The 25,235-nt window shown below is 34.8% G+C and overlaps 1 protein-coding gene across 1 annotated transcript in view; it reads right to left on the reverse strand.

Annotated features, from left to right (window-relative positions):
- Positions 1–10,469: 10,469 nt before the first annotated feature.
- LOC129000986 (transcription factor SOX-14-like) overlaps positions 10,470–25,235 on the reverse strand; it is a 34,435-nt gene continuing 19,669 nt past the window's right edge. Inside the window, exons 4-5 of the mRNA XM_054428101.1 lie at positions 13,573–13,688; positions 10,470–12,307 (exon numbers count right to left, since the gene is read on the reverse strand). Coding sequence (XP_054284076.1) covers positions 11,810–12,307; positions 13,573–13,688 — 614 coding nt within the window. The 3' untranslated portion in view covers positions 10,470–11,809. The remainder of the gene's footprint in view (positions 12,308–13,572; positions 13,689–25,235) is intronic.

Raw genomic sequence — 25,235 nt, forward strand, 5'->3', positions numbered from 1 at the left:
GTGTTGTGTCACATATGGTAAAAGCCTCGGAAAAACGTAACATTGTGGCATGATATCGACAAAAGGTTGAGGTTCCGCGCTGAATTGACACAATGGTTGACAAGACGATTGTGTGAAGTGTCGGGTGTGAAATTGTCTCCTCAATGCGCCAATAGGCTCTCCAACTGGCTTTGTATCCGACAAACAGCTGTCGGTCTACTCCAGTAGTACTCGCCAGTCGCCACTCACCAGCCAATCGATTTGCCATCTAGGGAAATCCTGGAGTCGGCTTCTTCAGTTGGAGATCAGCTGTTTGTTAAGTATTTTTGTTCAAAAATTAAATCAATTTGTTTTGGCACATGGGTGAAAAAACTTGCTTCAATATATGTGTTGCAGGGTTGTATCATAGACAAAAATAATTAAATATAGACTGTCAGCCGTGCAGTAGTTAACCTAGGTTCTGACGTACACCGTGTAGTTACGTAGCGTATACGCCATAACTACATGGTGCTACCAGCGGTGTGAGGCAGAACCTATGGTAACTGCAGCACAGCTGTCGGTCTATATTTAATTCTTATTTCCTACAGTTATCAAACAATGTACATGTTCTCTCACAGATTTTAGAAAGCAAAGTGGCCAATTCGCTCACCAGTTAGACAATGTTAACATTGTCTCACTGTGATTACTTTGTCTCACTCCAGATTTGCAACGTGAAGGTACGAAATAGTGAGCGCGTAACATGCAGACAAGGTCGTATGCGCGCGAAATACGTTGGCAGCACTGGCTGTAAATCAGCTGGTCAGCTGTTGTACTGTTGTATCATTTAATGTCATATTCAAAGTTCAATTCTGTGTAAAAATATGTTAAGTTTCTTTACCAATTTATTTGTTTTATGGTAACTGTAGGAAAAATATAATGTGCAACTCGAGTGCAAAGTGCAATTGCCTCACTCGAGAAACCATTCCTCACTCGCCTACGGCTCGTGAGTAAGTATTTCTCTCGAGTGAGCCAATTGCTCACTTTGCTCACTAGTTGCACAAATAACTATTGTCTATGGTTGTATTTCATTTACTAATCCCTTGAGAGGGATGGGGAGAATCAGCTGGAGTAGATAAATCATAATGTGCATTTTTCTCCTTGTAAACATCCACTGTTATTTCCAGATAAAATACCATGGTTTCGATTAAAAATGTGCATATTTTTGTACAGTTATTTATATGCATTAGTGATTATCAATTACTTACATTGTATCTTACTACATACTACATTAAATGCTCCATTATTGATATTGAGACAATAGTGATTCACATGAGGAAATGGCATTTACACCCCTAAAGCTCGGTCACCACAACCGATTTATTTATTAACCGACTACACGACAAATTGGCGAGCAGCGTTGGAGCGGACCGATAAGACCGGCTGTCACTTACATAGTGAAATTGTACTGACAAATCAACAAGTTTATCAAGCAATCAGTGAGCTCGTTATGACCAACAATGCCAATCTATATGGAAATCCATCTACTGTCAGTCATAGCAGGCGTGACTAGGGTGTCTATTGTGGAGGTACGCTGTGTCTAGAGCATAGAGTCTATAGAATCTATCTTGGGCAATCTCAAGTCAACGAGACAATCTGTGGCTTTAACTCAGACTGTCAAAGTTGGTAAACTTGAATGGATGAAAGAGTTTCCTCTTTCAGAATTCTAATTTCAATTTCAGAATCCTCAAGTAAAAAAAATGTATAAATGTATGCAAATGATCAAAGATGGTAAAGTTTGTTGAATACACAAATATATTTCTCCAAGCAGTAGTGCAGTAGTGAACCAGAACATCCAAAAATAAATTCGAGATTTCATGAGTAAAACACGATTGATTGGAGAGGACACGCCGAAAAATATACAGTACAATATATTCAGTAAAAAATAGGTATTGTCAGAGTTTGTAAAGTACCTAAGTTAGACAATAGTTATTTGTGTAACTAGTGGTGAAAGTGGCACTTTGCTGCACACGAGAGCAATGTTTACGCACGAGCCGCAGGCGAGTGCGGAATGATCTCGAGTGCAGCAAAGGCCTTTTCACTCGTGTTACACATTATATTTTTCCTACAGTCACTATAAATCATATAAATAATTAGTCTTTCAAACACTATACAACACGTTTTTAGATTCAGCTGGCAACACAAATGGTGCCCTTAAACTTAGAGAAAGTAGTACCCGCGGTCCGTATCACTCCGCTATTTTTCCTCGGCAAGAAATGTGCTCCGCGTTTTGAGAATATAGTTCCGTATGTTTTTGTAATTTGAAGTGGTTTCCGCGCCTAAAAAAATGCTTTGAATGTATTTTTTTTGTTTATTAAGATCGTAGGAATGTTTTAAAAACGTTTAAAAGAAAAGTCCAGGAAGTTCAGGAATACCGAAACTATAAACACGAAATGACAGGTTAAATCGAAGTTATAATAGTCAATCAGCTGCTCATAGTATTATTATCTTTAAGTGTTGCCAACCTATTTCCAAGCGTACACGGATTACGTGCATAATAGAACCACGCTGTTTTGTGTTGTTTCGTTGGAATCCTGATGTGCGGCAAAGTATAAACCGTACGGCAAAGTATAAATATGCAGCAATTAGCAGCTTTCTGTACTATAAACAGTACAAGGAAGCCAACTTTGTCGGGTCACTGTAGGAAAAATAATTCTCCAGTGATTAGTACAAGTTCAATTCCATAGTTACTAAGTCAAAAATAATGAAAGATGGTGTAAAATACAGTATAGCCTACAATGTATTAGGCATAATACGGGACAAAATCTGCAAAGTTGGTACAGTTTTCAAACTGGTTAAAGGAGAAACATAGATATACATCTTTATACACTAAATATTTCAGATCCAAAGTATAATTTCAGAACCCTTGAAATGAAAATAATTGTAAAAGTTAAAGATACAGATTGTTTTTTGGCTATGACACAAGGCTGTAGCCCGAGTTTTTTTTTTTATTACTTCAAGCTAACCCTAGGGGTTGAGGTATTGTCACTTGGTAATTTCCATTGGTTATTTGGCGGGATTTGAGCCCAGAGACCTCAGGGACCGAAGTCCCGAGCTCTACCACAGGCTCCAGCTCGCTCCATACAAATGCAGTAAATAGTTATTTGTGCAACTAGTGAGAAAAGTGAGCAATTGACTCACTCGAGAGAAATCCTTACTCACGAGCCGTAGGCGAGTAAGGAATGGTTTCTCGAGTGAGGCAATTGTACTTTGAACTCGAGTTGCACATTATACTTTTCCTACAGTTACCATAAAACAAATAAATTTGTGAAGAAACATAACCTATTTTTACACAGAAGTGAACTTTTAATATAACATTTAATGTGAAGTGACAAATACAACAGTACAATAGCTGACCAGCTGATTTACAGCCAGTGCTGCCAACGTATTTCCACGCGCATACGACGTTGCCTGCATGTTACGGGCTCACTATTTCGTGCCTTCACGTTGCAAATCTGGAGTGAGACAAAGTAATTAGAGTGAGACAATGTTAACATTGTCTCACTGATGAGTGAATTGGCCACTTTGCTTTCTCAAATCAGTGAGATAACATGTACATTTTTAGGTAACTGTAGGAAAAAAATATTAAATGTTGGTAGAGTTTGTCGATTAGAGTTTCTTCTAAACAGTGATAGCGTTCTTAATCTTGATGATTCTTAGTCTTGAAATACTTGATATTTCAAAATAGTTCAAATAGCCCAATTTTTACCCCATAAAACCCCCCATAAACCCCCGTTCCCAAAGTCCGATCATGCTGGTTCACGATCTCGTTCGAATAAACAAACGTAGGTTTACACGTTTCTACCAAATTTCATCAAAATCAGATCATTTCTGTTCAAGTTATCGCGCTAACGGACATATATATATGTTTTGATAGTTCTGTTCACTCTTTAGGGCTACTTTTTCAATTAATAAGCGAAATAATAAAAACCAGAGTACCCTGAAATTCATTTTTATTTATCATTTTTATTCATTCTTATTAATATATATATGTATATGAATTTGAACGGATGATGTTTTTGGCCTCTATGGACCTCAAAACGAAAAAAAATCGGTCCCGCGTCCAGGTCTTACCATGAGTACTACGGTAATAGCTTATTCCCTATATGGGAAATTCGCTAAAAAGTAGCAGTTTACATGGAAGCATATTAAACACAATGGGAAAATAAATTGAGTTTAACCTAAATACTAATCACAGACATAATGGGAAGAATGGAAGTAAAATTAACCATTCATGGGATCAACACTATAGTTGAGTTTTATCAGTATTTTTTTGTATTTGTAGCACAGGAGTGATACATACATAGTTTGTGTGTCGGTATAATCATCCATTTGCGTCCGTGGGATCAACCCCATAGTTCAGTTTCAGCAGTATTGTGTATTGTTTGTAACACAGGTACAATACACAGATGCAATACAAAGACAATACAGTTGTGTTCCGTTCAGTAATGGTACAACTTTGCAAGCTCTGGATCCACTTTGTATGGCATTCAGTTTTAATGGTCTGCCAATTATGGCGCGTAAAGATACTAGATGTATCGATAATTGACAAATTTTTAATATTCTTACAGAACCTCATAAAAAGACGATTTTGCGATGTATTTAATCTTCCACTCACGGTTCACGAAATATCAAATGTTTTTAGATTAAATCTTATATTTTTCTTGAGACAAGAATGCAATGTAACTTGAGTGCAGGTTGATGGTTGCAATTTAAGTTTAGAATGACGGTGTCAAATTAAATATAAAATAGGATAATCCAATAGAATCAGCTTCCGAATACAGTACTGTGATGATCTTAGAGAATTTCCCATATAGGGAATAAGTTATTACCGTAGTACTCATGGTAAGACCTGGACCCGGGCCCGATTTTCCTTCATTTATTCGAATGAGTTCGCGAACCAGCATGAGCGGACTATGAAAACGGGGGTTTAAGGGGGGGGGGTTTATGAGATAAAAATAGCATTTTTCTCATTTTTTACTCTGAAAACACAAAATTTCACAATTTTGTTTCCAAACCATTTTGTAGAGCTTAAAAAACACATAATTTAGTATATTAAAGCGTTATCATGCGTCTAATGGTAACGGAGAAAATAATAAAAAAATTAAATTAAAATTCCCATGTTATTCATATTAAGAATAAGTCAACTGTTGTAGTTTGCTTGTTTACGAACATATTTTGCTCAAATATGGAAAATACATTCATTTCTTACTCAACTACAGTATTAACATTTTACAACAAAAACACTTTTTTACCCTCCCTGTTGCAGGAAACCTAAGTACTCGTTAAACTAGTTCTATAACTCATTAAATAGGGAATAAAAATGTGATATTTTTAGAAGACATTTTAGTGTTAATCCAATCAGGCAAATGGAAATCTGCTAAGTCTGCAGGTTTGTTGCGGCATGGGGTATTTAAATAGGCTGCCTAAAATTTGCTTACATAAATTAAAAAAAAATAATGAAGTTTAATCATTCAAATAAAAATAAATTTATAATCGAGGGTTAACTCTATGTGCTGCGTTATAATCATTACTATAAAATTACCATTGTTGCTCTTTCCTGTGTGGCATGACTTAGTGTTTGTTGAATTAGCTTGTTTTTCGTATTTATTGATTGCAGACGTTGTTAAAAAAATGGTTAAACATAAAAATGTATTTCCCCACCTTATGTTTTAATATTTTCCAATCTTTCAGCGTGCTATGAAAACAAGTTTATTTAGTTTCTCCACTTTCACATTATTAGTACCAGAATGTATTTTTCTTAACAACTATGTCCAAACTCCGCCTACCAATGGATGTCAAGACGGAGATAGTTAGACCTCTGGGGCCTGCTCAGTCCGTTGTCTACACAATGAAGACACAATGGCACACAATGGTTCACAATAGCCACAATGGTTCACAATAGCCTGATAGGCTGCTGAATTAACTCTTGTCACCAATACAGTAGCCTCGAACATTGAGCAACGGCGTAACTCATTTACGGTTAATTAAACTCGATTTTATTTTAACCCACATGTTTTATGATTTTCTTTAAAAAGTTTCTTATTTCTATGTTTAAGATTAATTTGAAGTTTGTGTTTGGTAAAAATGGTATAAAACGATTAATTTTAACTACAGGTGCACTGTGGAGACTATCTTTGCAATTTTTTTACTGATAACTGTTGTTAAAACCTGCAGTGAAGTGTATTGAATCATGCATGACCTTGTAAAATCACTTTTTGATATTTGTGTTTGATCAAGACAGAACTCTTAATTAATTTTATTCATTTCTGAATTTCAGCTTGTCGAGGCATGATAGTTAAATAAATACCTATCCATAAACGGGCCTTGTCTATACGTTCTAATAAGGAAAGACATAATCAAAATAATATCAAATCAAGCACGATTGACATGATTAAGTTTCTGGCTAGCGCCGGGAACTATCCGATAATCCCCCGAGAGAGTGTAAATGAAAAAGATGGTAAGTGGTGATCGTGAAGTAGCATTACTAACCGAGTAACGGAACCTATATCCAAATTGTATATGATCCCGAGATGACTTGCCTTAAGAGTACATCGATGAACTGTAAATGCTAGATTATAACAAGAAGAGAATTCAAACCCTTGACTTACAAAAAAAGTTTTGAAAATTCCAATGGCGCTGGAAACCACAAAAATAATTACGGCTCTTTGTATCTCAGATAATTGAGCAATTACTAAATTAATGTTTCTCATTTAATAAAAAAATATGCAGGCATTAACTCATTAGGGTAATGTTATGAGGAAAATATCATAAAAATGTATTGTGTGTTTTCATAAATTTTATGTAAAAGTGTAGCCTATGTTTTGTTGAGTTGGTGGCTCCACAGGATACCGCAACGAGTTGACGAATCTATACAGTGAACAAATCTATTCTTGAACGTATAATCAATCAATACAATTCTTTTACTAAACTGGCTCACCCCTTGCTTTGTTTGCGTGCCCCTGGGAAAAAACTAAGAGAGTTTTAAAACAAATAAAGATAAAGCGATGCAACAAAAATAGTCTACTCCTTTATGGAAAAAAATCATTTATTAAAGTTACTACTTATAATCGTATTTGATCCTGAACTCTAATTTTGACCAACACGAGACAAAGCAATGAAGCCACCTCATAGCAATGAGAGGGGTATTGTCGAGTTGGTGCCTTTGCCTTGCCTAATTACTCTGTTTCATACCCATTACCCTCAACAGCTGTAGATCGCTGCGACTTTGATCTCTAATATTTCTTGCAGCTCTTTGTACAGTCATTACCACTATAGGCCTACTCGCTCATACTCTGCATATGAGGCAGCTTTGTTCAGACCCGTTGTAGATCGGCGAGAAAGCGTGAAATTCTCAAAAAGACGATTGTTCAATTTGGTGCTGGGTTTTAAGGTTTTACTTAATAAGCAGTTGTTATTCGTTCGTGGAATTCAATTTCGTAGGTTAATAGATTTTAGTAAAACTCGAAAGGTGTTTTATTTGTATCGACAAATACGTGCAGAAACATCAATCAATTATATCAATTATTTAAGATGGGACGCCACTAGGTGTGTATTTTAATCCAAATTCGAGTGAGAGAGGAGTGTAGGATGAGTGGCACGATCTTGTTGTCTTGTAGTGACTAAGGCTGACATGTTCCTTAGACACAGCTGTTAATTAATAACACATACAGCCAATGGTATAAGGGACCTACAGTTTATAGTGGAATCCGAACCACATTTTCCCTTGTGATTCGAATTGGTCTAATTATCAGGATAGTACTGCGGATAGTCGTAGTACTCACTACTCACTAGTGCGGACGTTAATCCACACCATGGAGCATCGCATCCACAGTGCATGCCTATAAATATCCACAATTCGTGACCTCCTAGTAGCTGGATTACAGGACGATGCCACCGTCCTAGTCTTTTAATGAAGTAGTTTTCTTTAAAAGTAACTTAATCAAAAAACTAGTTACCTATTAACTAAATAACTTATTAAATTGACAGAATAACAAACAAATAAGTACAGTATTTGTAACATTAGGTACATGGAAAGTTCCCTTTAGAAAGGAATTACGACCTTAAAGGGCAATTTATGAAATAATGGATAGTTTTGCGCAAGGTTTCTCGTCATGACGAACATTTTAAGTATATGGTTTATGGGGGTGTGACTTGTAGTTTTTTAAAAGTTCATGGGTACTTTTGGATTTATATATAGAAGATAGATACCCCGCAATGCAAGTACTGTAAAACAATTGTTTCATAAAACAGTGCAGCAAAAATAGTAAACATAAGCTTATTATGTATCTGAAGTAAATTATATACTGTTTTATCAATAATAATAACAAAACCGACACAGGGTCTATTATGAGGAGCGTCTGTACAGTGTACTGTGTAGTGCCCTATTGTGCTATAGTGGGCCGATGTCTGACCAAATTAACCCTTGTACTGTCCCGTGCACGGACAATAGACCTCCGAGACATAATACAATACAACAATATACGCACTACACTGCAATCTCTGTAAGGGGATTGTCGACGAATTAGTTCATTCACGCCTTCATACAAGCTTCTTGGTTTTTATATATGCTTTGTGAATCATTGTCAACTATTGGTAGTTTATGGTTTTCCGATCCATCGAGGTCGAGGATCAAGATACATGTAGTTTTGTTTGTTTATTCTTTAAATTTTCGACTTCCCCTTTTAGAATGTCACTAACCGTTGAGGAAGGCTTTTGAGATTTCTTTGACGTAAAACCTTCTACAGTAATGATAAACTGGTCTGTTTTAGTTGGACTTTTTGGACAACATTTTAGTAACAAGATTTTCAATTTCCGCAAGTATTAATTTGGTATATCACAAACATTTGGTAGACTAAAAAAACATCCTTGCATCCCTGATAAATACTACAAAGTATAAAACAAACTGGATATAAATACAATACTCTGTAGCTCTACACTTTATTTGAAATACCAGACGTGTATTCACCAGCATTTCGATGTTTAGTTTTCTACCAATTCGTGATTGAGTACCATAAACAGCTCCTTGTGGTAAAATGAGATAATATCGAAACCTTTAAGGCATCGACTCAACAAAAAGCAAGTTCTTTTTGAAAATTCAAATTTTTAAATTAAACAAACCATTTAACACTGTGCAAACGTCATTGCCACTCCAGAATACCATAGCGACGTCCGTTCATCGCTTGAGCACACAATCCATGTCTTGCAGAAGACCAAGTTGGGGTTAGTCCATAACGCTTGACTGTGTCAAAACTTTATCAATATGAAACTTGATAATGCCTTCAACTTAACACATTGGCTCAGCCGTCTCTGGTTTGGGCTTGACTGTTTTGTGTCATGTTGAATAGTCTGTCTGACAAACACGATTGTCTGTTAGACAAAGCATTGTCGATGTAGAGAGTATACTAAAGCATAATGTCCCAGTAGTAATATCAATGTATAAATGTAGCTGTTTCAGTTCAGTTCGTAGAATTGAAAAGTATCACATAACAGCATTGTTTACTTATATAACTGCATAGTTTTACTTAACAACACGGTAATGGACCATTGGTTTAGGGATTGAGAGAGAAGAAGTAAAATTGTATGCTTCGAACTCAACTAATCAGCTGTTTGGATCAATTTAATTGTTGATGAGTGCAATTAGTGTTTGGTACAATGATTCGTTGCATCACTGTCAGTGGCATTGAGGTGGTTATAAACGAAAACATATTAGTGATTGTTTTGTAAATAATTAAAAAACTGTGTAAATAATTAAAAAGTAGTATACGCAGATCTGCGTAAACTAGCCTACTATTCTGACATAGGTCTTATTTTGTTTTGACATTAGACTTAGTTCTAAAAATTCATCACATGCTGGGATCAATGTATTTAGCAATACTTTGCCTTTAAAAATCTGAAAGTAACACAAGTTCTAAGATAAGACTGATTAAGATAAAAATGGAAAACCTTTCCAGAGAAGGTCTAATGAACTCAACTTCAATGCAAGCTCTATAAGTTAGCATTAATTTAGTAGATATTTTAATTTGCACTCGTAACTGTCCAATATTTATTGAACCTTCGGAAATAATATAAGTTTTACTTATTAAATGAACCAGAGGAGTTATGCTTGCAACAAAATAAAAATCTAAATTCAAGAAGTTATAGTTAATTATATTTTTACTTGTCTTGAACTGTAAAATAGGTTTGCTATTTTTCACGTAATTTCTATGTAAATTAGAGAAGTTATGAGGTTCATTTTTATTAATTTCACATTCAGTTACAGTTCTTAGTATATTTATTAATCTATTTGTTTTGAGTTCCTTTTCATTAAATTAAAATCAAGTAGGCTAGTAGATAAAACCTATTAAATAATTAAATTGGACATTCATCTCGATTAATTGTACTAAGTATTTGATGAATCATAACACTATATAACCTTGACTATTGAGGTCTGGGGAGTTCAATAAGAGACAAAATTAGATAAAGACTGTATAATTTACTGTTGAGAGTAATTGTGTTGGCTTGTGTAACATAGAAGAACACTAGGGTATGAACACTAGGTTAAGGAACAACAACATTAATAATAAAAATATGGCTAACAAAAAGTTAACAAAACTATCCTTAATAACCTGTACAAAATATATACAAGGTTGTACAAACATGGCTAAATAATATCACAACAGTAAAAACAAAGGATAAATAATTGTCTTATAAGTCTTAAATTGTAAACTAAAACTCTACTAAAGCTAAACAAAAAGCGTCACCTAGTAAGAATTAGCTTGATCGATAGATAATAATTAGGAATACAAAATCCTTTACTTGAACAAAGAACACAACAAAAACTGACAAAATCTCGTAACATATAAGGTAATTGTTGGAAAAATCAAACACATTAAGCATTATACAGGCTAAAGGTAAAACACGGAATTCTACAAAACATTGTATACAAGAATTCCAAAAATTCATATAATATATAAAGGATATAAATAATAAAAGTCTCACAACTGCCTTAAACTAAGAAACAAACAAAACAATTTCCTTCTTACAAATAAAAATCACCTCAATCTCAAACAATGAAATAAAATTGATCTGTTTTTATGTTCGAAAGTTGCTATTATTTTAATACTATGAAACATGGGAAATAGCAACAAAGTTAAATACATAGTTACTTACAATTAATGAAAAAACACACAAAATAATGGCAAAAACGATTGAGCCATGAAAATCATTAACACAAGTATAATCATTTAAGAAGTCAACAGATAAGTTGAAACTAAAATAATACAAATACACACAACTACTGCTAAGAAGCTGAACTAATAGCGGTATAGATAATCAATAAGTCTGATGAAACGCTGATATTACTCACTTTCCTCACAGTACAAGACTTGACACATAAAACTGAATCATTATATTTACGAAAATTTCAAATCCAAATTGATTTATTGTTATGTACAAGAGTTACGTGGTACCTGTACATTGAAAAGAAGTGGTTTGGTTTTGAAAGCTTATAAAATAGCAAATGCTATTATAACATGATTCTTTGATTGCTATTAATTACGTTTAGTGTGTTGTAGATTACGAAATAATCAAATAATTATTATTTGAAAAGCTTTGAACATTTTTCTGAGGCAAAACTAGCATTTATTGTTGTGCATCAGCAAAATAACAGATTAGCATGTCATGATAAATGTATGAATGTTGTGATAGAACTGCTAAATCAAGAGACCCTGTACAACAAGACTAAATTTGTTCGATAAGTAATATCCTAAGAATCACTTAAACATCAAACTATTTACAATTACAGTTTGTCAGGTCAGAAGATGACCGTAAGAGGACGTCGGAAGTCCGGGGAAGGTTGGGATGCGGAGGGTTGATGGTAGGGAACAGGATACTGAGAGACCGGGATTAGTCCAGAGGACTGGTAGTATGGGAAACCTCCAGGAGAGGTTGAAGAAGTGGAGGATGCGGACGACGGTTCATGCTCACGCTCCGGACGTTCCTCCGGAGTCTGAGCTGGGCTTCTGGGAGTTTCTGACGTAGAGGTGGTGGGTGGTTGCTCGTACAGCTTGCCTAGGTCCAGGGCAGAGTACCCGTGACTCCGGGGGCTGATGTCACTGCTGTACATCTTGTTCTCGAAGTAGGCCTTGGTGAAGGCGGGGTCCAGGTAGCCGTAGGTCTTGGGAGTGGAGTCGAGGTACTTGGGGTCCGAGTACATACTCATAGCCAGACTGGAGGGTGGCTGCATGTATCGGTATTTGTCTGCTGCTGCTGCTTCCATGGAGTACTTCATGGCATCCATACTGCTTACAACCTGGAGACAGAGGTTATGTTAGTGTCAAGTGTATACGACAGGTTATGGGATTAAATCTTGGTTTATTGGTTTTGTTGAGCACATGGAAGACGATTTATAGTAGCCTTGGAGAAAATAATTAATCTGAATCAGCTTCTGATATTTAATTTGCTAAATGAGTTTTTGTAGCAATGGGAACCAATACGTTTAATGTTTAACTAGAAATCAATGGTTATGAAGAGATAAAAGAATACCGATTCATTTTCTTAAAGAAGTTAACGATTGCAGATTTCGATAACAGATTTAAGTGAGAAGTTTGTCTAGTAGGTTGAGAGGAAAAGAAGAAAAAATTCAGTTCAAAATGAGTTTGAGACCAATAATAATTCCAGCTGAACTGTGGATTCATGGGTTGTAGTTTGAGGGAATTTTACCTACATGAGTACACCTTGTATAGTCAATGGTCCTATTCTTTATACTAGATATTTTATGTGAAGTATCACTCCGTACATTATAGGATCAGAACGAAGAAAACCACACCTGCTCTTGGTGTAATATTTCTTTCTTGTGGAACACGGAATAAGTCTTTTGACATGGAAGAGTTAGGCCTACACAAAGATAAACCCACAGCGACATTCCTACAGCCAGGCGCTAACGAAGGTGATGCTTCTGACATTCACCTGATACAGTAACTTTGTAGCATCGCGGACGCCTAGACACAGGTGCTACATTGGCCTCTGAGAGGTGTAAACTAAACTGCAAACACATGAAGACCAATGCGCAAGAATGTATTATGATTTTGATACAGAGGCTTGATCGATTGCAAAATTGACATTACCAATTTTGAATATAATTCTAATTGATATCACCAAAAATAGAGCCAATCCCGCTAAAATCTCTAGGAACAAAATAGTTGGAGCTCATCCGATATTTAGATCTCCATCTATAAACTAGTACTGTTTATTGGCTATTATGTGGGGTTTCAACTCTCTCTTTATCCTGAACTTTCTCTTTCTGGGGACAATAATTTGTAGAAATTATCAAGTACGCTGCTATCATAGCTATACACCACTCTAACTCGAGTACTCCACATCCCAACTTTCTTTTGGAACACTTTTGAAGTATATTTTTTAACATTTGTATACTATGTTTTTGACCATAAGCTATTTCTGTAATGTATTTCTAGACATGTTTCTAGACATCTGTAATGTATTTCTAGACATTTTCTTGACATCTGTAATGTATTTCTAGACATTTTCTTGACATCTGTCATGTATTTCTAGACATACCTGTGCTTGAGACATGGATGACTGTGCCGCTGCCGCTGCTGCCGCCATGCTGGCCGCGCTGAGTGACCCGTAGGCTGCAGCAGGGTTGTAGTAGGACCCAACCTGACCTGCCATGCCTGTAACATACGGACAATGTGTAAGTTTGTGAAAAACATAATATAAAGGTTTTGAAATAGGTTATGGGTGTTCTGCAGAGGATCTCGTGCTTGAACTCTCCATAGAATGTAATTTGACCAAAACCGGTGGATGGCAATGTAATATTTATCAATGTGTAATGCAAGTACCTTAAGTGACTGATCAAAACAATATACAATTGGACAAAGGTGTGTTTTCGTTTTCCAGAATTTTCAGCCTTCCTTTTTAAACTCTCCGTGGCAATGTTGCAAAAAACAGTTCAGTATTACGACAATATTTGTTCGAAAATCAGAAGAAATCGTTTTAATTCAACAATAAAAGATATAAATGTCCGTTCGTAATGATTGATTTGTAGATATCTCACATCATTAAGTTGGTTATTGGCTATCGGTTAACTCGCTATTATGAGCATTTGGCAGAAGATACCATACTTCGTCCGCTTTCAACTCTTTAATGATGTAATTTATACAATGCATAGTTTTAAGAATAATATAGTATTAGTGGGACAATGTTTGGTAACGATGGATGAACTTGTGTCAACTTATCAAAACAAGATCAGAGTGTAGTTGGTTATCAACCAGTTAACCGCTGTATACTTATCGATTATATTTTGTAGCTATTATCTCTTATCAGATTATTATAAGTTGAATATAAATCAGCAAAGAAATATTCCATAAGGTTATAGAGCATACTAAAGAAATGTATGGCGATGAATGGTTAAATGAATAAGGTTACGTCTTGCTGAATATGTTTTATGAAGACTATTCAAGGGTTAAACATTCTTTCAAAAATTACTTCACTACTTTGATAATTAGTGTTATAAGATTGTTAGAGTACTAATTATATTTTGTCTCCGCTGTTATAATTTAAGATATATAAATACATAAATAAAATACAACACAATAAAAGTAACGACTCACTCGAGCAAACAGTTAACAAACTAAGTTGCGACACAATTTTATGGCACCCAATTAAAAATATTTATTGGTGAAGTTGTTTTGTTAAAATACTCTAAAAGGACAATAAGCTAACAGAAAACAGAGGGTAAAAAGGGTAAAAACAAACCTTGATTAATTAAACCAAAGAACCTTTTCTCTCGGGATTGTAACAATTGAATAACGAAACAATCGGTTGAGCCGGCGTTGTTCAGGTGTGCGACGTACACGGAGGAAATTGTTAATTAAAATACAGCTCGAAAACTCTTTAATTAATTGTTATTAGAGTGATATTGGATGTTATGAAAACTGGATGGGATGTTTTCAACAAATCAACCCCTAGAAGTAGATGAAGAAAAGAGGAAAATTTATAGTAAATGTGAAACTTATTTAAGAAACAAATATAATCTAAATTCTATATCAGTAATTGGCATAATGATTGGTGCAAGAGGGACTATTACAAAATTTTTTGACGAATTAAAAAAAAATATAATCTTCCATCAAAATTAAAAAATGAAATAGTCATAAAAGTGTTAAAAGAATCATGTAAAATCATTCAAAATCATTTATATGGACAACGTTATTAATCTATGTTACATGTTATTTATATCGTAAATTTAAGTTTTTTTTTTACTGTGTCTAATAGGCAAAGTTTATTAATAAACTCAGTTTTCAAAATAAATAAATTGCTTGTTGGATAAGGTAAAACTAATGTTTGTGTTCAAGAAAAAAGTATCTCTTTCTAATAAGCTTTTGGGCATATTAATCTTTAAACCGATATTTGATTATGAATCTAAAGTAGTCTAGTAAACCCAAAATTAGGCCTAATAACTCAAGCTGTACATAACTTTACTTACGGGTTAACTAGTTTAAACTTTGGTCGGTCTAGAATACGTATGATTAATTTTTATAACAAAATGCGGGATGATTACCTTGAAAACTGTTAGTAGTACAAACTCAAAAAGTACAAAAGACACATGAATAAAAAATACTAAACTTGTTAAAACTATTGCGATTGCAAGATAGTTAAAAATAATTTAATATTCGGGATTGTAACAATTGAAATACAGAAATCTTCGTTCTGTGCTTCTCTACACTCGTATTATCCAATTACGATAATACGAGTCGTGTGAAAAACATGAAACTCGAAAATAAAAATGGTCTGCCGAAGAAAATCGCTTTTAAAAACTAAAATCTCAAGCGTCACCGACCCTTACTATCACTGTCAAGAAAGACTTAATATCAAGGTAAATACCGTTGTCTCAGCTGTGCGGGTGACGTCGAAATCAGCTGATTTATTCGCGCCCAACACGCCAAGTTTCCCGCGCGCGCGGCCCGCCCGCCACGGCCTTATTGATCAACTCAGCTTGTCGCCGCGAGTCCGCCTTTATTACTGCAGACTATATAAAGTGAACAGAATATTGTCTCCAAGTCCCTCCAAGTGTTGTAAAACCATCGAGATGTAAAACTTCTCGTTTTTGGCAAATTACTCGCAAGTAGAATCCATGCTATAATGAGATGTATAACAAATGTGTGAAAAACAGTAATTTCCTTCAAACTTCAAACAATAATAAATTTATAACCAATTTAATTTATAAAATTTATAATTTTTTTAAATTTAATGACTCGTAGTCGTAGATGATTAAGTTTTAACCACGAATTTGAAACCAAATCAACCTCTTTTTGCATAAATAAGCTCCTTTACTTTAAGTAATATAATAATTCTTTTTGAAAGTGCTTATCATGTACCTAAGATTGTATTATTCGTGCAGGTATAAATACACCTATTATTGAATACAGTAGTTAAAACTCCAGGGCTATATTTTCGGACGACCTTGGCATATAATTCTGGCGCCGTTTATATTGCAGACCCCCTTCATAGCATGTTCCACATTAGATTCAAAGTACAACATAACACATTTAAATCTGTTATAACTCACACATTAGAGAAATCATTTCTCGTCAAACTTTAATCCCCTTTTGGCTGGGTAGACCCTATGAGACTTCATTTTTTACTATATACGAAAATCATGCTGATAATATGTTCCAAACAACTGACAATATACCGATAAAAATATATCTATCTTTAAGAATCGGATTGTTAGATTTTTTTCGAAATAGTTACTGTAGATGCGGTTACAAAATACGATATTTACACTACTGTCCTGATAAAATGCCGTCGAGAGTTTTATACTGATAGTAGGCCCATAACTGTTTTGTAATACAGGGTGATTGGTACTCAGTGTGACAAAAGTTTTTTTGTGTAAGTACAAAGTAAATGCAGTATGATGATGCATATTAAATGTTCCAAGTCTAAAAATTAGCTTCCCAAAGAATTATTTTATGTTTTTCAAAAATAACAATGTTTTAAACTTAATACAGCTATTTCTCAATTACCTGTAAATGGATTTGAGTAGATATTGTCATTTTCGTGTTCTACATTAAATTTTGAATAAGAATAATACCAAATGACAGAGGATCAATTGTAAAACTCCACTGTAAATAGATTCAAAGATAAAATTATGATGTTTGATAAAAATTAAAAAAAAAACATTGGTCAATTGCATTTGTTCACACCCTGTATACAAGAAAGTGTCGGAATATGTTAAAAACTGCGCCATTTTATAAGCTTTCCAACCATATGCTACACCATTGAGCTTTATGTCTGCTTATGTACGCTTTAGTGGTTTGAAGACTACAAAGCATGGTGTCTTTAACATTTAAAACATAGAAAGTCGGCATGTATTAAGCAAAAGTGGTTTTTTTTGTTTCAGCTTGAACAGTAAAACAGTAAAAAAGTTTTTGTCACACTGAGTACCAATCACCCTGTACATAACTGACTGTGGATGAACGTTGTAGTTGTGCGCGGTTGTGCGCATGTCACTGGGCGAGAGTTTGTCTGCGGCGTCCCTCAAGGAGGCACTTTGAGCCCGCAGATGATTGATAAGCTATTGTAGAGAGAGTCGAAGGTCTCTTCATTATACTGCTGGACCCACCGATACTAATTAATTGATCGCGTGGGCTTTAAACCTCCTACTTGGACAAACGATTGACGAGGTCGGATATATTGACGTTCCCAATATTCTCAACAACTATTCTTCAACACTGCATTACTAAATCGTCCTCCTTTTATTCTGAAGATGGAAACAAGTCAAGTGACTGTCAGTAGTTTTGCTCCCTAACACAACACCCAGTGATAGTAAATTATAATTTACTAATATTTCAGATGTTTCTTCATTGAAAATGCGGGTCGCCGGATTTCTACCCCCGGATATTTACCCCCATGAAAAAACGCCTACGTCATTTTGACGTCACGAGGGGCGGGGCTTGTACATGGTCGAGAAACAGCCCACGACTGGAAATCTACCCCAGGATATCTACCCCCAGACATCTACCCCCGGACATCTACCCCTGGAAATCTACCCCCAGTGGTCAGCTCTGCCACGTATCGGCCAATATTCATTGTTGTAATTGATTTTATTAATTATTTTATGTAAATCAACGTCTCTTCGGTCAATCATTACCCTCTAATATCTAGTATTAAGCATGTGATATGTCATTGCCTTGTTTAACATTATCTATCTTCCTAATAAAATAAGTTGTAACAGCCCTTTTTCACCCGAACTACTTCACTGATATTTATGATTAAGGTCTAATTTTAAATCTTAAGATCCAGCTCAACGCAAAATGGTATTTAAAACCTTATGTTGATAAAGGGCTTCAAAAGTGTGACCCTTAAGCATTTGATTCATTTCCAGACAGTGATTTAAATGGTTGACAAACTTTCACATACAGTAACAGCTAACGGCGCATGCATGAGCGCGGATCGGAAGTGTTTATCACAAAAGATTGACCAATACGATTTTAATATCATTTAAAGGTTCTTCCAAAAGAAGAGAAACCGGTTAACATTGTAATAATAACTCTTATGACGTACGGTATGGGAAATATTTTATTCATTGAATGGTCAACCATATTTTGTAACTAACACAATAGTCATTATTGCTTTTACACTTATTACTCATCAAAAAAGCTAAAGAGCTAAATGCTCAAAATTTGTATTACTTCAATCTATTTATCGCAGTTATATGAATTAGCATAAGCCTTGAAAGTAACCGTCAGTGTCGACGGGTTTAACCTAATTCTGTTCTGTATACTACCTTAAAATGCCTCATTTTAACATTTTATTGGCAGGAAACCTGCTTATTCACTTCCTATATAATATTCTTATGAATGAATCTTTTGAACACTTATTTATGGACATAAGTTGACAAGTTTTGTTTTAAGGCAGGATTTTCCAATAAGACTTTATACATGCTCTGAATATGCAAATGTGCTGCAATAGGGGTATTTAGGCGTATATATATATATTAAAAGATGTTAGGCTACGCTTAAATAATTGAATGTGGCCATTATTTTGAATTTGAATGATTGTCTTATTTTAGGTCTTTAAGAGAAAATACTTTAAAATCATTTCTTAGTACGCATCTAAAATCTTAGAAAATAAATATTTTTACTACTAGGTGATATGAAAGATTTACGATTATACACCTGACTTTTTATTGATCCTCTTTCTCAATTTAACAGTTTACAACTGAATTGTCTTATTTTAGGTATTTAAGAGAAAATACTTTTAAATCCTTTCTTAGTACGCATTTAAATCTTAGAAACTGTTTTTTTTTAATAGGTGATATGAAAAATTTACCATTATACACCTGACTTTTATTGATCCTCTTTCTCAATTTAACAGTTTACAACTGAGTTTTGGTTTACTAAACAATTATTCCTACTAGGCCTACATTGAATAAACCGGAAGTTCACCACAGTTTATTCACTTTATCCTTTAAGAAATATGTGTAAAAACAATGGTTCAGTACGATGTAACACTTGACCATGTGAAAAGTGCGCAATATTATATTATTTTCATTAATTTTCATCTCCTGTTTACAGTTGCAGACCATCATTCATGTTTTCACAACCTAACTTAAAAATTGATCTGATGAGTACTCCTCACATTTCACTTTTAAACTGTTACTGTATAGAGTAAAAGTTGGTCAACCATTGGAAGCACCTTCTAGGAATAAATCAAAGGCTTAGGGGTCAACCTTTTGAAGCTATAATCGAAATATCCTTTTAATTACCATTTTGTACTGCGCTAGATCTTAAGCTTTTAAAAGACACCTCAGTCGTAAAAATCAGTGAAGTAGGTCGGGTTGAAAAGGACTGTTACAACTTATTGAATTATAAATATGGATAATGTTAAAACAGACATCGACATATCGCATGTTTACTACTGGATATAAGAAGGTAAAGCAATTTATAAAATCAATTATACAACACAATGAATATTGGCCGATACGCGGCAGAGCTGACCACGGGGGGTAGATTTCCGGGGGTAGATGTCCGGGGGTAGATTTCCAGTCGCGGGCTGTTTCTCGACCATGTATAAGCCCCGCCCCTCGTGACGTCAAAATGACGTAGGCGTTTTTTCATGGGGGTAAATATCCGGGGGTAGAAATCCGCTACCCCGAAAATGCATTAAAACTAAAATTAAAATTATTGTAAGATGTTTGTCTATAATTGTGTACACTATTGTATACGTGGGATTGTTATTGTAATGGCAGAAAAAGAAGAGAAACTGTTGGAATCTTTTTCTGCAGCAAATGAAACACATCCTAACTAGACGAATTCTTTATATACTGACTGATGGTTAAAAGTATTCTTTTAAGATTGAAAATAAATATTTTCCAGATTGTTTATTGATAAAACAAATCTCGTCAAGGAGAGTGATATCATTACTGAAAGTCACATACAACAATTCAACCACTGAAAAACATTTTTAACAACCAATTCAGAACGAAAGAAAAATTTACAAATATAGAATATTTTTGAATTTTTAGCAAAGGCATGCACTATAAAAATGCTTGGAATCTGGGCGTCTCGGTTTGATTGGACTCCCAGTATTTTACAGGTGACAGTTTTGTTTTGTGTTTTGACATTGAGCGATGTAGCAGTGGGCTCTATACAACAATAGAACATAAAACTGCTCAATTCATACGCCGTAATTGTATTGTTGTAGTCTCCTAGTCCGCATCAGGTAGTCCCGCCTCCTCTCCAACAGATGCTAACAAGATTTCTATGTGGCTACACCCTCCAGGGGTTTTTAAGCTTTTTATAAATTAAAATTATCCAACCCATAATTGATTTTCTAATTAGATTTAATCTTGCACATAAGGATTTTAATGTGCAACCTAAATACAAAGAAATCTTATACGTTGGTTAATTTTGTATTTTTTTTAAATACAAGTATATCTGAAAGTAAAGTAGACAGATAGGTACTTTGTTTTCAATCGGTATTAAATTTATTTAGATTAGGTTAACGGTAAACTCAAGAGTAAATCTTTCACAACAAAAGAAAAATACCCCCGCCGCAGCAAACCTGCCGACTAAGCGAATTTCCATTTGTCTGAATTGATTTTCAGTTAAATATATTTTAATAACATTAGGTTTAGCGAGTACCTAGGTTTTCTGCTACAAGGAAACTAATAAAGTGTGTTTTTGAGTAAAATATTGATAGCTTAGTACAAAATAAATAAATTTGCCAAGTTTGATCAAAATATATCCATAAACAAGCAAACTACAACATTTGACAATATTCTCCATAAGAATAACATGGGAATTTTAAATTTACAATTTTTTAAATTTTCTCCGTTACTAATAATCGAACAAAAATACTTTTATATACTAAATTATTTGTTTTTTAAGCTCTTTAAAAAGGTCTAAAGAGAAATCGGGAAATTTTGTGTTTTGAGGGTCAAAAGTGAGAAAACCCAATTTTTACCCCATAAAACCCCCCGTAAAGCCCCGTTCCCATGGTCCGATCGCGAATGGTTCCGCTTTACACCTTTAAACCAAATTTCATCAAAATCGGACAAAAATTACTCAAGTTATCGCGTTCACGGACGTATATATATAAGTCTATATATATATACATATATAAAAATTTGAACGAATAGTGTTTTTGGCCTTTAGGGACACCAAAATGAAAAAGTATATCGGTCCCGGGTCTAGGTCTTACAATGCCACCTACGGTAATAGCTACTTCCCTATAGGGAAATTCGCTAAAAACTTATATTGAAGATTGATAAATGTAGACAAGCATAATCAAACTGTCTGATGTTCCTTAATCATATATTATTGATCATACTTCCACTGCTTTAGCACACTGAACCATCCGACATCTCCGTCTACACTCGCGGCAACCAGCAATAAAACAACAAAGCCTAAACAACCAAAGGCCGAGGATAGCCACAGCCGAAGACAAGATCAATGGCCGAGTTAATTATGGTGGATTGTCCAATGGGGGATCGAACCCGGGTGGGAATAAATGGCGTAATGTCAGGCTCATTAGGGCGCCCATTTATCAGGACTTATGTAAACACCTGGCGGGGCAAATATATGCCTGCTACATCCATCATTCGACCAACGTTTATGGAAATTAACGCGTTTCACGGCATTTGCCGCCGCCGTACTTTCACTGCGGTTTTATTTACTTGAGTAGTAAATCTGCCGAAAACGTTAAACGTTCTCGGCTTCCTGCTTATCAGGCTGATTTGTATTTATAGCTGCGACTATTTATTGTTGTTTGTAAATCTTGAGTGTGAAATTACGGGGTCGTTTGTATTTGTGGCTTTTGTATGGGGACGTCGGACGTTGGTGTGAACGTTGGTACATTCTTGCCGACGGTGAGAGTGTTATAGACGCTATAGGTTCATCTCACCCATACTTCACTCCCCAGGACACCTGGCTCAGTTATAGACGGGTTCGTTTATAATTGACCAAACGAAAGATCATTTTAAGTATGATGCATCATATATTCAATAGATGAGGGCAAAGTGAAATATACTTATTTATTTGTTGTGACTGCTCCCACCCTAAAAACGTTGCATGAAGGTCGAAAATATCAAAATATAAAACCATATGGTTGTGACGAATAGGCTACCTAAGCTAAAATGCATTTTATAAACATGAATTGCAGGCAATTATCTACCAAAGTAAATCCTCCTAAGTGACTATTCAGATTCTTGTGACATTGTTGTATCAAACCAAACCACCAGTTTAAGTAGCCTATAGTGTGTGTTAAACAGGAGTAAAGAAACATTGTAAAATCAACCTGAAGGAATTAAATAATAAGGATTTAAAATTAAGTTAAGACAAACTTGTAGGCAACATCTTGCCGAATATAAACCATAAAATTAATAAAACGTAATAGAACCTATACAAATGTTATCGTCAAAAAGCACCTATAATAGCATATAGTAAAAAATCCCAGTGTACCATTCTGGTAGTCCATATATAACTCTCATTTTAATGAGTTGATACATCGTATGTGGTAAAAGGTCCCGAACGCCGAGTGTGCACAATATACAAAGGAATATTGGAATAGTTGGGATGTTGCGTACTAACCCATCCATGTGGCAAACGCTGGAAATTGTACGAGGTAAAACCACTTTCCCTTACAACATATTTGCATACAGTAATCAATTCTTAGTAGTGCTCTAAATTCAAATCTTTCTATATATTAATAGGCAAGCATGTTTCTTTAAAACCTTTTTTCTTTTTTAAAGCAAAAATTGCCGCGTTTAAGTCGTTGTTTTTGTCGTTACGAATTATCTTAACGATTTGATACCCAGACTTTTCATTGACATACACAATTATTGTAAATGTTCCAAAACTAGAGACTAGTTTAAATTGCGTCTTGATTATAGATTTTAAAATTTATGGTTTGATAATTGTATTACTTTTTTGGATGTTAAGTTAGAATACGGTAAAGCACAATCTACTTAAACCTGTGAAAAACTTGAACTAATATGCAATATTTATGACACTACCAAGAACTTCACATTTATTTGGGTACTTCAGCATAGCATTTGTATCATGTTCGACATTCTAAATTAATTCACAAACATTACTTTATTTCTTAATTGAACTTCCCTAAAAGGGTACCGGTGAAGCAAATAACAATTTGAAGTAAAAAATCAATCCAGCGGGCGGTCCCCCAGGTGAAGGGGGACGTCACATATTGTTGAGGGGCAACACTTTTTGGGGCTCCGTTCAGAATTAAATCCCCGTTCGGAAGCCGCACTTCCTTATAATCGGTTCGCCCCCACCCCTCCTAACACCACAAAGGTCTCTCGCAGTATTATCATGACTACCACTTTTGCTACAGGTGAAAGAAATCAGCAAAGGTTTTTAGTTTATTGTGTAATGTAACGGGTATTGTAGAGTTAGGATTTTAAATCTAAAATAACAGTAGGGTAGTCATAGAGGTGCAGTACAATAATCTACCACACAAACACAAGTAATGTAATAGACTAACTAACAGCACCCTTAAACTGATAAAGGACTTCAATACCAATTATGTATAGCGAATGTTTGATGTCAGTAGTTAAAAAACAGTAAAGTTATCTTTTTCTGTTTATTCTCAACTACTATTTCGTTTCCATTTACTTGAGTTAGTTGTGTAATGTAACGGGTATTGTAGAGTTTGGACTTTTAAAATAACAGTAGGGTCAGAAGTGCAGTACAATAATCTACCACAAAAACACAAGTAATGCAATAGACTAACAGCATCCTTAACTAGAATGGCAGTAAAAACGCTCCGGAGTATTTCCAATGAATTATTTTACCTCTGCAATTTTGCGGAAGTTCTTATCGCTCAGCGATAACGGAAGTGCGCTCATGGAAAACGTGTCTCGACACGCTTCCCAAGCAATAACGAATTCTCTGATTCTATCAAATAAAAATATATGCAGTTTTAGACCCAGACCAAATGTATTTTTCTAACCTGAGTTTATGTTAACAAGCACAGTGTTACGTCAACAGAATCCACTGCAAATAGGCAATATAATTAACATATTATGGCAGTGTAATTACGAAAACATACTTCACTGTACAGTAAATTGTAACAACGACGCAACTTTAAAATTTTGTCTTCATTAGTACTGCTACTACGGTTTGAATTAAAAAAAAGTTGTCACATGCTATGCTAAACAATTTACCAACTTCAAGTTTTCAGACACTTTGACTCTGATACATACCAATAGCTATAATATGTACAGGTTTTCTAGGAATAACACGAATCACAATTCAAAACGAAATGCAAGAGATTGTTAGCAATATAATATGAATGTGTAGCGTACGTAAAAACAAATTATGTGTTGAAAAGTTAGGCGGAATGGCCTCCGCGCATTTATTATTGTAACAACTCCAAATCACTGGAGCGGCAACTTATAACGATACTCAACTTGCTCAACATTTGTATAGTTAGCAGAACAGCACAATAGCACAATATTGTCGGTGAGCTACACCCAGCTCACCAAGATAGGGAATATAATACGATTATGTAAGATACGAAGGTTGTATTACATAGGGAGTGGGCGGGAATCATTATTACTGAATAGTTTCTGTAACTTCTAGCATAGATAAAAGGAGTACTTCTTTTAATCTATGCTTCTAGGTACAAGGAGGTTAATATCTGAATGTACAAGTTAGTTAGGAATCGAAAAATATTGTGTGAATTTTATCTCGAAC

This window comes from Macrosteles quadrilineatus, unplaced genomic scaffold, assembly GCF_028750875.1.
Source record: "Macrosteles quadrilineatus isolate MER2022 unplaced genomic scaffold, UCM_ALF_1.0 Scaffold_8__2_contigs__length_117827958, whole genome shotgun sequence".
Classification (NCBI taxonomy): Eukaryota; Metazoa; Arthropoda; class Insecta; order Hemiptera; family Cicadellidae; genus Macrosteles; species Macrosteles quadrilineatus.